Source organism: Malus sylvestris, chromosome 11 (genome assembly GCF_916048215.2).
Source record: "Malus sylvestris chromosome 11, drMalSylv7.2, whole genome shotgun sequence".
Taxonomy (NCBI): Eukaryota; Viridiplantae; Streptophyta; class Magnoliopsida; order Rosales; family Rosaceae; genus Malus; species Malus sylvestris.
In genome coordinates this window covers 69,856-82,427 of record NC_062270.1, presented here as the reverse complement: position 1 = coordinate 82,427, position 12,572 = coordinate 69,856, and the positions used below count along the sequence as shown (strand labels likewise).

Here is a 12,572-nt window from a genome sequence, read left to right as displayed (position 1 = left end):
TGCTAAGCTCAGCAAGTCAGGCATTTGATGATGAATTTCCCTTCCCAGCTTGCACAAACAACCAACACGTGAAAGCCATAAGCCACGCTACCAGGAGTAGTGTCTGCGGAAGGCTGACCTGGGAAAGGCACACCTTGGGAATAAGTAGATTGCATGTTTCAATAGTGCAACTACCTTACACCAAAAAGGTATGAGGGCTAGGGAAAAAGGAAGGGGAAAACTAAGCCACAAAAAGAGATTCCTTAAAAGCCTAGAAAAGAACCCTTCACTTACATAAGGAGGGGGAAACCATTTGAGCAGAGGATTGAGGTAACAGAGAGAGATATAGCAGAAATGCAGGAATAGAGAACCACCCAGGAAATAAACCCAGAGAGTTCCACTTAGCCCAAAAGCATACTCCAAGCCTCAATCATCATCCATGCAACCTTAGTAACTCCCACAACCTTCCATTAAACATCCCAGCCATTAGAAGCCTTACTATCACCCTAGGAAAACCCTAATCATCCAGCCAAGAATGCCAGGCAACCATGCAAATCCCTTCTCTCTCATGTTAAACCGATAATCTTCTAGCTTTCACACCACGTTTCACTTGAGCAAGTCATTATTTTGATCAATCATGCTCCGTTGATGTTACTAAGGTATTTCCTAAGATAAGCTAACTCTTTCGAGATATCCTAGGACATCCTAGGACTTGGTACAAATTTGCACCAAAGGAGACAAGATGACGTTCTTAAAGCCCAAGTCCACCTCAACCTAAGAGCAAGTCCACCGGGGGTGGGATAGGCCGGCACCCAGTGGAAGAAACAGGCTGAGACTCAGCTAATCCACTCCAGCCCGTGGAATCGATTGGCACCCAGCCCAAGCCAGTACACAAGTTGGCCTAAAATCGACAGACTTTGGGACCGGCTCAAGTGACGCCTAGCTGACGCCAGCGTGGTGTCGGAGGGCAAGGAGCCACGGAGGGAATGAGCCATAGAGCCGTCAACGCCAACATGAACAACGCCGCCAAATTAGCTGCAACGACGAACATCAGCAACAGCCACAGCAGCATCGTGGAGTCCTCCTCCCCGCCGTCTCCCCGCCCGCTTCCCACTTCCCGTCCCTTGATTTTCTTTGATGCCTTCGCACGGGCCGACAGTGCTGCCGCCCTCCAGCATGCCCGCGAAACTTGCAGGTTCGACCCCCCCCGCCCCCCACATCAGGCTCGAGCCACAACGACTCGTCCTCATCCTCGGTCGTCGCACCTCCTGCAACGGGCGGCTCGATCTCGACCTCAACTTTCCTCCCCCCTCAGAAGTCGCCTAAACTACCGCCGCCCGCCGCGAAAGATCCCCCCTTTTTTCTTTCCAGTCCAAGTTTGTTCCTTTTTTTATGTAAGCCCAGCTTTATAATAATTATTTTTATTATTTTATAATAAAAAATAATAAAATTTTAATAAAATTGACTAGGCTATTTTTTGTTAGGGGTGAAGATGCATTGACCTATTAATATTCATTGGAGTCTATTACTGTTCACTGGAGTAGATAAATGGGCTGGGTGCTGGCACAAAGTCTATAGGGGTGGATTTGCTCTAAAAGTCTCCCAACAAAGGGTTACAAACTTTTTTGGTTATTGAACTTTGGGTCAAATTCTCTTTTAGTCTTTGTGTTCAATTTAGTCAGTATGATCACTATGATGTCAAAAGTTAACAATTTTGGTCGCTTCCGTTAATCTTCAATTAAAACAAAATATTAAATATGCATTAATTGATTAAAATTAATAAAACTTTAAACTAAATAGGGTTAACTGTACTTTACATCACAAGGTTTGTGGTTTATTTGCAAACTGTGCCACGAAGTTTCAATTTTTACATATTACATCATGTAATTTTTAGATTTGACTCACATTTTAAACACTCATTAACTGTTAATTTAAATGTTTAGTAATATATTCCTTATTCAAGAAAACGAGAAAAGGTAGATGTGCGGAAAACAAATGGAAATTTTGTGTGAAAATAGGCAAATTTGGTATCGAGGAACGAAAATGCAAATTTGGTACAGTTGATGAATCAAAATAAAATGAATAAATAAAACAAAATAAAATGATATAATAGAAACTTGCATGTAGGGGGATGGGAAGTGGAGTGTGGAAACTGGAGGCTGAGAGTATGAGTGGTTCAATTTCGCCCTCACATGACATCCCCAAGGCCCAAAACCCTAGTTTGCATAACTAGCAATCGAGGAGCAATTCCAAGTTGAGAAGTGAGATCTGGGGGCTGACACCTACCAAGTAGCAATTTACCAACCAACCAGAGCTCCATAGCTTCCGTCGGTGGTATGTCTCAACTCTCACGACTGACTCTCAACGAAACAACTAGCTAGTACTAGTGGTGGAGTGGCAAATTTGGTGCTTATTTATTTGGATTAGGTTAAGATTACGAAATAACATAAACAGAAGGATTTGGAGATGGAAGGGAATTCGGGGGGCGTAGGAGGCTGTGCAGCGGCAGTAGGCGGTGGAGGTGGAGGCGGTGGCGGCGGCGGCGGCGGTGGTAACGACGTCGAGCTCCTGTGTAAGACGCTGCAGGTTGAGCACAAGCTTTTCTACTTCGATCTCAAAGAGAACCCTCGCGGCCGCTATCTTAAAATTTCCGAGAAGACGTCGGCCACCAGGTCCACCATCATCGTTCCCTTCTCCGGCATCTCTTGGTTTCTCGACCTCTTCAATTACTATGTCAATTCGGATGACCAGGAAGTCTTCAGCAAGGAATTGCAGCTCGACACCAAGGCAAGTTCCCTCCCTCCCTCATGCTTTCTTCTTCTTTATTTTCTTTTTCTGGCTGACCTTAATTTCTCCTTCTCAGGTCTTCTACTTTGACATTGGCGAAAATCGCAGGGGCCGCTTCTTGAAGGTCCCTTTATCCCTTTCTCTCTCTTTTTTTTTCTCAATATATTCTGTCGTCTGTTTCAAAATCTTACAGGCATCCCATCCCATCAAATTTTCTTGCTAATTTCCAACCACATCCTTGAATACTCCACAGACTCTACTTACTTAGGATCAATTTTTGGTGTTTTACTTACTTGCATCTGCCGGCCTGTGCATAATGACATTTGACTAAGCACTAGGCACACATCAATTTAGCCTTGCATCTGCGGTTGCCTCATCACCTTGACCTGACCCTGAATTCAGTTTTTTTTTTTTCCTAATTAAAGATTTGTATGCAAACAATTGCGTTTCCATCTGTATGCATATGTTTATGGGTGTGTACATACGTTCTGGATTGCGTGGTATTGATATGTAGATCCTTCATCCTTGTTTTGGGGAAACTATCGATAAATTAAGCACACAAAGCTATGCTGATGAATAGTCCAGGACTATTTTAATTTCACAATGAATTGTTTTAGAACCCTTTTTCTTCAAGGGTTGTGCTATCCACACACCCATTTTTACATCCCACACACTCCTTGTTAATTTATGTTCTTTTGGTCGTCTTCAATTCATTCGATTGGAGGTGTGTTGATAGCACCACCCCTTCTTCAAACTCTATGCAAGACCAAGAGCCTGATAATATAAGGAGTCCCCTTGAAGTGCCTCAATAGCTGGCTTCTTTAGTTGGAGGACAAAAGATATGAGTTCATAGAAAACTATTGAAATTGATAGGGATAGGATTTGATATCTAAACTGAAGAAGCACACAAACCTATGCTGATGATTAATCAATGGATATGATTTCATAGTGAATTGCTTTAGAATTCTGTTTTTCTTCACATTGTATGCAAGCTCAAGAGCCTGATTCTACGAGGAGTCCCCTAAATGCCTCAGAAGCGGGCTTCTTTAGTTGGGGGACAAAAGAGATGTATAGCTTGTTGTAAATACTCAATCTAGACTTTTTCCTCCTCTCTCATGGATAATGAGGATGATTTTTCTAGTTTAATGTTGCTCTAAAAAATTTCTCTCATGAAATGTTTCAAATTCCTAAGTTTCGAAAGTGTATCCCTGATATTTCATATTGAAGTCACCACCACCACCACCACCAAATTCATAAATATTTTTTCCTCCTCTCTCACGGATGATGATGATGATTTTTCTAGTTTAACGGTTCTCTCGAATTTTTCTCTCACTAAATGTTTCTAATTCCTAAGTTTCGAAGGTGTATCCCTGAAATTTCATATTGAAGTAGTTTTAGCATGTACTTCTTTTTGAGCATTTTCTCCACCACCACCAAATTCATAAATATTTTTTCCTCCTCTCTCATGGATAATGAGGATGATTTTTCTAGTTTAATGTCGCTCTTGAAATTTTCTCTCACTAAATGTTTCTAATTCCTAAATTTTGAAAGTGTATCCCTGAAATTTCATATTGAAGTAGTTTAGCATCTACTTCCAACACACTTGGGGTAATGGTCACATGTTAAGTCAAGGTTTGGATGGAGGATGATGTAGTTGGTGAATGTATGAGTCCTTCAAATAACTCTGATGGTTTTGTGAGGTAAGAAGAATGAAAAGGATATTTGAGATAACGGTAGAGATGGAGATTGGTTAACACTTTGGGATCCGGTTTCATGTGAAGTGTAGTTGACTAACCATCGGAGGTAGTGATGTCACATGCAGACATTTTATGTGTGTTGTCTATGTTTCCCGAGTGTCTTTTGATTTTTGCGTCACCTTTGTACTTATACGTACTTTGTTTGTATCTCATTATTTTTTATAAAACTATCCTTTCTTTATTTCTATTGAGGAATATCTTTAGTCTTGGGGGTTTTTATTCACCTGCCTCTGACCAATGGCAGATGACACGCCCTTACTTTTTATGACATATGATAGCATAATAGTGTATCAAGGGTAAGGTTGAAAATTTGGATATAGATGGAAAGATCGGTAGAAATACAAGTAAAAGTTGCCTAAAAATGGCTATTTTATTAAATTCATGGAAATTCTGAAGGGAACTTTAGGAAATCTCAATTTTATGTCCAAAAGGAAAATACTTGGATGTTTCTAAAAATAAACATTAATCGCATTTATCCCAAGTCATTACAATTTCAGACCATTTATATGTTTAATATATAACTTGAGAAACCAAAACTTGAAATTCCTAGATCATTGGTATGAATAATTCGTAATTCTTCTAGATTTTCTTTTCACTTTCTCCACTTTTCATTTTCTCATAACATTGCAAGCCATTTAGTTTTTTTGTCTAAAGCAGGTAGGATATTTGGTTTTCCAATCTGCCCAAAGACATGGTTAGGGCTAGCGTTGTGAAAAACCATTCTCCACCTTCATTTTACCTCCTCTGTGTTTGCATTTGCTAAGAAGACAGGGAAGTTTTGGGAACCCAACTAAGTGCTTTGCCTGTGATTGATGGTCGTGACTTGTGAGTTCATGTCCAGTGGAGATGAAGCTAAACTCAGTAAACTAGCTTTATTTCAGATATATACATCCTACGTACGTTCAACTTATTGGGGATTTGCTAGAAAATTCACCTTTATCTTGAAAATTTTATCATATTGATATGGTTTTGATGTGTAATTCATCAACACCGTACTCCTTAGGAAGAAATCAAATGACCCCCTATTTCCATATTGGTACTCTGTAAATTTGAAATGCCATCAATATCTTAAACCAACTTCCAGATTTTTGTGTCACTGCTCAAATCTTGTTAAGACCAAGGTAAAAGTTATTTGTTCCTGATATAACTGTTGAACAGTCGAAGAACTACTAGTATAGAAATCTCACCCTTCTACTCTTCAGTAGCTCATGTCCGCTGTTGGGCTGAGCAGCTTGTGAATGATTTGAATATTTATGTAGGCTCGATATAACCTGGAGCCCTACATTACTTACTAAATGGTGTTTGTTTCTCATATTAATTGATGTCAAGCAATTTAAGGGGAAAGATTCTATGCTTAAGTCGGTGGATGAAAATCTGACATCAATAGGAAACATACCATTTGCTTAAGATCTCCAACTAGTTGACATTCTAATTGTTGGATTTTTATTTTTATTTTCCCCAACAACTTAGAGCATAGTATAATGCTAACATCCTATTATGGCACCTGGCATCAAATGCTTAAAACATTGTTGTGTATGTACACACCTTCACATAGAGAGATATCTAATATAACAAAGACGTTACTCAACCGTTATATTAGATGCGGATGGATGAGATCTCAACCACAGGAATCTCAGTCGTCCATATATGATTTTTGGTTAAAAAAATTCTCTTTTCTAAAGTATTAGAAAATAACTGTATATATACATTTCATTATGTGCTCAAGCATGCATTCATGTATTATATATCATGGTACTTCTTCATTTTCATTTTGGGTATCAATGAACGATGAATGCAACACATGTATTCTTGTCTATCGTGATATACAAATTGCCACAGGAACTTATCTATGTTTGAAGACCTTCTTGGATCCCAGTTGCATTTAAATTTTATTTCTACTTATCCTAATTAGGTTATTCATTTTGAGTTGTTTGTTTTGCCCCTCTTGAACACCATCTGAATCTAGTGCTTATTCTTGTATTCATTGTATCAATACTTTAAACTGTTGTTCAAATTTATAACCAGATGCTTTAAGATGTGGTATCCTAAATAATTTAATGAATAAATGGGGGTAAGGCTAGCCGACATTCACCTCTCCCAGACCCTGCGTAAAGCGGGAGCCTTGTGCACTGGGTACGACCTTTATGCTTTAAGATGTGGTATCCTAAATAATTTAATGAATTTTCTATTTAACCCTTCGGATATGGAAGCAAAATGGTTCCTGAGTTGGAGAGGCATACTACAATCAAATGTCAAGTGAGAAACCAGCTACTGGCATGCTCCATACTGAGTAAAATTTACTATCGGCGGTCAAAGGTTAAACTCTCGTAAAGAACTTTTAACAGAACATTACGGCCCTTTCAGACAAACCATTTTGCATTCTCCAAAGTTACGAACCTTGTGTACTGACCTTCGAGTGTTTGTCTTCTTTGTTTCTTGTGTTTCTGAAAAATTAATTGTTAAAGACCACTTTGTTTGTGTCTGGGAGAAAAGAAAAAGAAAAACCACAAGCATAGATTTCCTTTGGTACAGGTAGAACTGTTACTTAACTCAGACCTCTCTTTAGTCCCCTTTCAAAACGTGATGATGTGGTAGTTTACCAAGTCAGACTTAAATGTGTGTACTGACGAGAGATTTCTCTGTACCAGAGTTCTGAGTTTGATGCTCCTTCCATTGCAACACATTTCAACATCTACTCTTATTCCACCCCCAACTTTCTGTTCTTTGATAATTTAAGATCTCACATATTTCCACTTACATTACATGAATTTACCACCTTATCATGCTTTCCAATGTTGGAATGAAATATTAACAATGAATGTGCACTCACCTGAGCCCCTAAAATGTTACAACTTTGATTTAACTTCTTAACTTTGGGGCTACTGGATTACGCTGAAATGTTTAGGTGCTCACTAGCCCCTATTCTTAGGCATCAATTGACCGCCATCATTAAACAATGATGGTTCTAGGTTTAACTCCATAGTTTGGACATGGAGCTCTGGTTTCTTTCCCCTGCCCTGACTTTTTAGTTATAGGAATCTTTAATATGGTTGACATTAAGGTGTCAGACCTTACCATTGATGACAGCCCCTGAAGATGGGTCTTTTATGGCCTACAGTAACTTTTATTTGTCAAGCAACGACCTTTGAAGCTATCTTGTGTTATTTTTTTTTATTATTGTCTTTTCACTAATTGTAACCATTTGAAATAGAAGACAATTCCAGGGCTAGCGTTAGTTTTGTTGTTGTCTTTGCGTGAGTTGTAACCATTTTGAGGAGAAGGCAATTCCAGGGTTAGACTCCACATTATTACTCTGATGACGTGTTTGGTACAGGTTTCTGAAGCTTCTGTTAGTAGAAATCGCAGTACTATCATTGTTCCTGCAGGAAGCACCCGAGATGAAGGGTGGGCAGCATTTAGAAACATTTTGGCGGAGATCAATGAAGCATCAAGGCTTTTTATACTGCCAAATCAGGTGTCCTTGTTTTTCATACATGAACTCCTTCCTGCTTTCTAGGTAATATAAGTTTCTCTTTTGGGAGTGACTCACAAGTCTTGTGAATTTCCACCTGGTTGTTTCTATGCCAAAGCAGCAAAGTTCTGAACCTTCAGAGCGTCTTGTTGGGCTTTCAGATGACGTAGGCGCTGGTTTCATATCTGGCCACAGTAGTCAAACTGCTCCAACTTCTGAACTGAATGACAGATCCGCTGAGTTGCCGGCACAAGATGAAATTGGTAACATGGGGATATCTAAAGTGATCAGAGCTGATCAAAAGAGATTCTTCTTTGATCTTGGGAATAATAACAGGGGTCACTTCCTAAGAATATCCGAGGTATGCTTCAGGAAGTGAAATAATGTTTTCTTTGAGACCCTAGAAGGATTTGCTTGTTCGTTTTACCTTTTTAATTTTAGGTTTCTGACAGTAAATGAAGTCATAATATCTTTAGAATTCTGTTAAATTTGCAGGTTGCAGGTTCTGATCGGTCCTCCATAATTCTCCCGCTGTCAGGGCTCAAGCAGTTCCATGAAATAGTAGGTCACTTTGTGGAGATAACCAAAGACCGAATTGAAGGAATGACAGGTGCAAATGTTCGGACAGTGGATTCCCCCCAGAGATGAATCCCTCCCCTCGGGTTTGGTGATTAAACCAATAATTCCAGTATATCAAGATTACTTTAGAGGTACAAGTAGGTGTTTGATTAGGGGTGGGATTCTCCTTACAGTTGTGTTTCTGTTATTTTCTTCTCTTCTTCTGTTCCCTCATTCAAGTCTGAAATAATATCTGTTTTTCTGATTGCTCAATGTACAATTCGGAGATGATTGCCAAGCTTAATTTAAACAATCAATAACACAAAAAACAGACGGGATACTTGTAACTTGAGTTTGATAGTGTGTCAACCTTTCAGATTAATAGTAATGACCTTTCCAGCTCTGCTTTATTTTGTTCAGTAGCACAAATGCATCTACTTTATTTGTTTCGAGTACTATAGCTTGTGGTGCAGGTTTTCACTTGTTTTAGTTGTAACCTTGTGGTTGGTGATGCTACCTTGGAATGTTAAAAATTACGACGATGGGAAAAACTTGGTTTTGAGGAGGGCTATACTAGTCGTCACTCTGGTGGCAGATTGTAGAGACGATTTAGCTTGCGCAAATTTTATATCTACACTGCTAGTGCTGCTTATAATTATTTAGTTATTCTTCATTTCCCAAGTAAATTTTATGTGAGGCATCATGCATGCACTTTTGCCTTACAGAATGACCTATTATTTCATGGAACTGCTTGAAATGAAACAGAGCTAGCCTAAGACATCGTAGTTACTAGTTAGTGAATAAACCCTGTAGGCCCTCCATTTACCATCTTTACATATAAATGGCCTTATCTACCTACCTATAATTGTAAAATTTGAATTCATGTAAAATACCCTTAAAAACGACTCGCCAATTTATTTAAAATACCCTCGGCAAATACCTACCCATCATTGTAAAATAGATCGCAATACGTAGGGAAGTATCGACCCAACACCTCGATCCTATTAGCTCTTGAACTCCACCCCAACTGTAAACCCACTGTTAAACGATTTGGTGTTGGAGATGCGGATGTATTGGAAATTGCGACGGCTTTCAACGATTTAGACCTTTTTTTTTGTGGTTGTGGAAAACAAATCTCATTCTACATACCTTACAAGTATATTTTTCCATAGTAATTCCTTTTTTTTTTCTTTTTGCTTTTTAGCTAAAATGGTCTATGAGGTTGATATAACTCTTTACTTTGGTATTGAGATTTGAAATCGATAAAAGTGGTTCATGAGTCCACCATCAATCATTTTGGTCATTCCGAAAAATTCTGTTAAATTAGGACCAACAACAGTAACAACAAAGCCTTTTCCCACTAAGTGGGATCGACTGTATGAATCTTAGAACGTCATTGCGCTCGGTTCTGTCTGTGCCATGTCTTTCGTTAGATCCAAGTACTCCAAGTCTTTTCTTACAGTCTCTTCCAAAGTCTTCCTCTACCCTTTTGGCCTTGAACCTTTGTCTCGTAATTGCATCTTCTAACCGGAGCGTTAATAGGCCTTCGTTTCACATGTCCAAACCACCGTAACCGATTTTCTCTCATATTTCCTTCAATTTCAGCTATTTCTACTTTACCTCGGATATCCTCATTCCTAATCTTATCATTTCTCGTGTGCCCACACATCCAATGAAGCATTCTCATCTCCACTACACTCATTTTATGTACGTGTTGATACTTCACCGCCCAACATTTTGTGCTATAAAGCATTGCTGACCTTATTACCGTCCTATAAAATTTTCGTTTGAGCTTTAGTGGCATACGACGGCCGCATAACACACCCGATGCACTCTTCCACTTCATCCATTCAGCTTGTATTCTATAATTGAGGTCTCCATCCAACTTTCTGTTCTTTTGCAAGATATATCCTAAGTAGCGAAAACGGTAGCTCTTTGGTACTTCTTGATATCCAATTCTCACCCTTAACTCATTTGAGATTCCATTCGGACTGAACTTGCACTCCATACTTTCTGTCTTTGACCGACTTAGGTGAAGACCTTTAGATTTTAACACTTCTCTCTAAAGGTTAAGCTTCGCATTTACTAATTTTTGAGTTTCATCTATCAACACTATATCATTTGCAAAAAGCATACACCAAGGAATATCATCTTGAATATGTCATCTTAACTCATCCATTACCAATGCAAAAAGGTAAGAACTTAAAGATGAACCCTACAATTATGGGGAAGCTTTTGGTTTGTTCTTCATGAGTTTTTTGGCAGTCCTTGCTCCATCATTCATATCTTTTATAGCTTGGATATATGCTACTCGTACTTCTTTCTTCTCTAAAATCCTCAAACCAATGTCTCTTGGGACCCTATCATACGCTTTTTTCCAAATCTATAAAGACCATGTGCAAATCTTTTTTCATATCTCTATATCTTTCCATCAATCCTGGTAAGAGATAGATTGCCTCTATAGTTGAGTGCCCTAGCATGGACCCGAATTGGTTGTCCGAGACCTGTGTTTCTTGCCTCAGTCTATGCTCAATTACTCTCTCCCAGAGCTTCATTGTATGACTTATTAACTTAATACCCCCATAGTTCATGCAATTTTGTATGTTGCCCTTATTTTTGTAGATAGGCACCAAAGTGCTATTTCACCACTCATTTGGCATCTTTTTAGTTTTCAAAATCTTATTGAAAAGGTTTGTGAGCCATGCTATACCCGTCTCTCCCAAGATTTTCCACACTTCGATCTGTATTTGATCTGTATATCATCTGGGCCCACTGCTTTTCTATGTTGCATCTTTTTCAAAGCTACAACAACTTCTTCCTTCCTAATTCGGCGATAGAAGGAATAGTTTCTACACTCTTCTGAGTTACTCAACTCCTTCAAAGAAGTACTCATTTCATGTATTTCATTGAAAAGATTATGAAAATAACATTTTCATTTGTATTTGACCGCGTTTAATGTAGCAAGAACCTTTCCGTTCTCATCCTTGATGCACCTCACTTGGTTCAGGTCCATTGTCTTCTTTTCCCTTGCTTTAGCTAGTTTATAGATATCCAATTCTCTTTATTTGGTATCTAGTTGCTTATATATATCGTAAAAAGCCGCTAGCTTCGCTTCTCTCACAGTTTTCTTTGTCTTCTTATTCGCTATTCTATAGCTTTCACTGTGTTCGTCGGTTCTATCCTTGTATAAGGCTTTACAACATTCCTTCTTAGCCTTAACTTTGTCTGTACCTCATCTTTCCACCACCAAGATTCCTTTTGGTGTGGAGCAAAACCCTTGGACTCTCCTAGAACCCCTTTTGCTACTTTTTGTATACTACCAACCATGGAACCCCACATTTGGCTAGCTTCCCCCTCTCTATCACAAACACATTGGGTGATTACTTTCTCTTTGAAAATGACTTGTTTTCTCCCTTTAGATTCCACCATCTAATCCTTGGGCACTTTAAGATCTTGTTCTTTTTTTTTCTCTCTTTTAATATGTACATCCATCACCAAAAGCGATATTGATTAGCCAAGCTCTCGTCCGGCATAACTTTGCAATCCTTACAAGTTATACGATTCCTTTTTCTTATTAGAAGAAAATCTATTTGTGTTTTTGAAGACCCACTCTTGTAGGTGATCACATGTTTTTCTCTCTTCTTAAAAAAAAGGTGTTGGCTAAGAAGAGATCGTATGCCATTGCAAAATTCAATATGGCTTCTCCATCCTCGTTTCCCTCCCCAAAACCATGGCCACCATGAAAACCTTCATAGTTGCATGTCTCCTTGCCCACACGTCCATTTAAATCTCATTCTATAAATGCCTTCTCCATCTGAGCGATTCCTTGCACCAAGTCTCCAAGGTCTTCCCAAAATTTCTTCTTCAAATTTGTATCCAACCCTACTTGAGGTGCGTATGCACTAATCACATTGATGAGTTTTTGTCCTATTACAATCTTAATTGCCATAATTCTATCTCCTAACCTCTTGACATCTACAACATCTTGTGTCAGGGTCTTATCCACGATGATGCCAACA

The 12,572-nt window shown here is 38.9% G+C and overlaps 1 protein-coding gene across 2 annotated transcripts; it reads left to right on the top strand.

Moving 5' to 3' along the window:
- Window positions 1–2,094: 2,094 nt before the first annotated feature.
- On the top strand, window positions 2,095–8,956 carry LOC126589373 (transcription factor Pur-alpha 1-like). 2 transcript variants are annotated; one of them, XM_050254653.1, is made up of 5 exons: window positions 2,095–2,766; window positions 2,843–2,890; window positions 7,858–7,998; window positions 8,114–8,356; window positions 8,491–8,956. In XM_050254653.1, exons 1-5 carry the CDS (start codon window positions 2,446–2,448, stop codon window positions 8,641–8,643), a joined length of 906 nt encoding a protein of 301 aa, XP_050110610.1. In that variant the 5' UTR covers window positions 2,095–2,445; the 3' UTR covers window positions 8,644–8,956. The 2 variants fall into 2 exon arrangements, with proteins under 2 accessions (XP_050110610.1, XP_050110611.1); XM_050254654.1 differs by having other exon boundaries at window positions 2,097–2,766; window positions 8,117–8,356.
- The last annotated feature ends 3,616 nt before the right edge of the window (window positions 8,957–12,572 follow it).

Bases quoted from the DNA above. Each gene is read 5' to 3' on its own strand.
- LOC126589373 (XM_050254653.1), top strand. From the start codon at position 2,446: ATGGAAGGGAATTCGGGGGGCGTAGGAGGCTGTGCAGCGGCAGTAGGC. The intron at 2,891-7,857 runs GTCCCTTTATCC...TGTTTGGTACAG, and splicing joins GCAGGGGCCGCTTCTTGAAG to GTTTCTGAAGCTTCTGTTAG. The intron at 8,357-8,490 runs GTATGCTTCAGG...TTAAATTTGCAG, and splicing joins ACTTCCTAAGAATATCCGAG to GTTGCAGGTTCTGATCGGTC.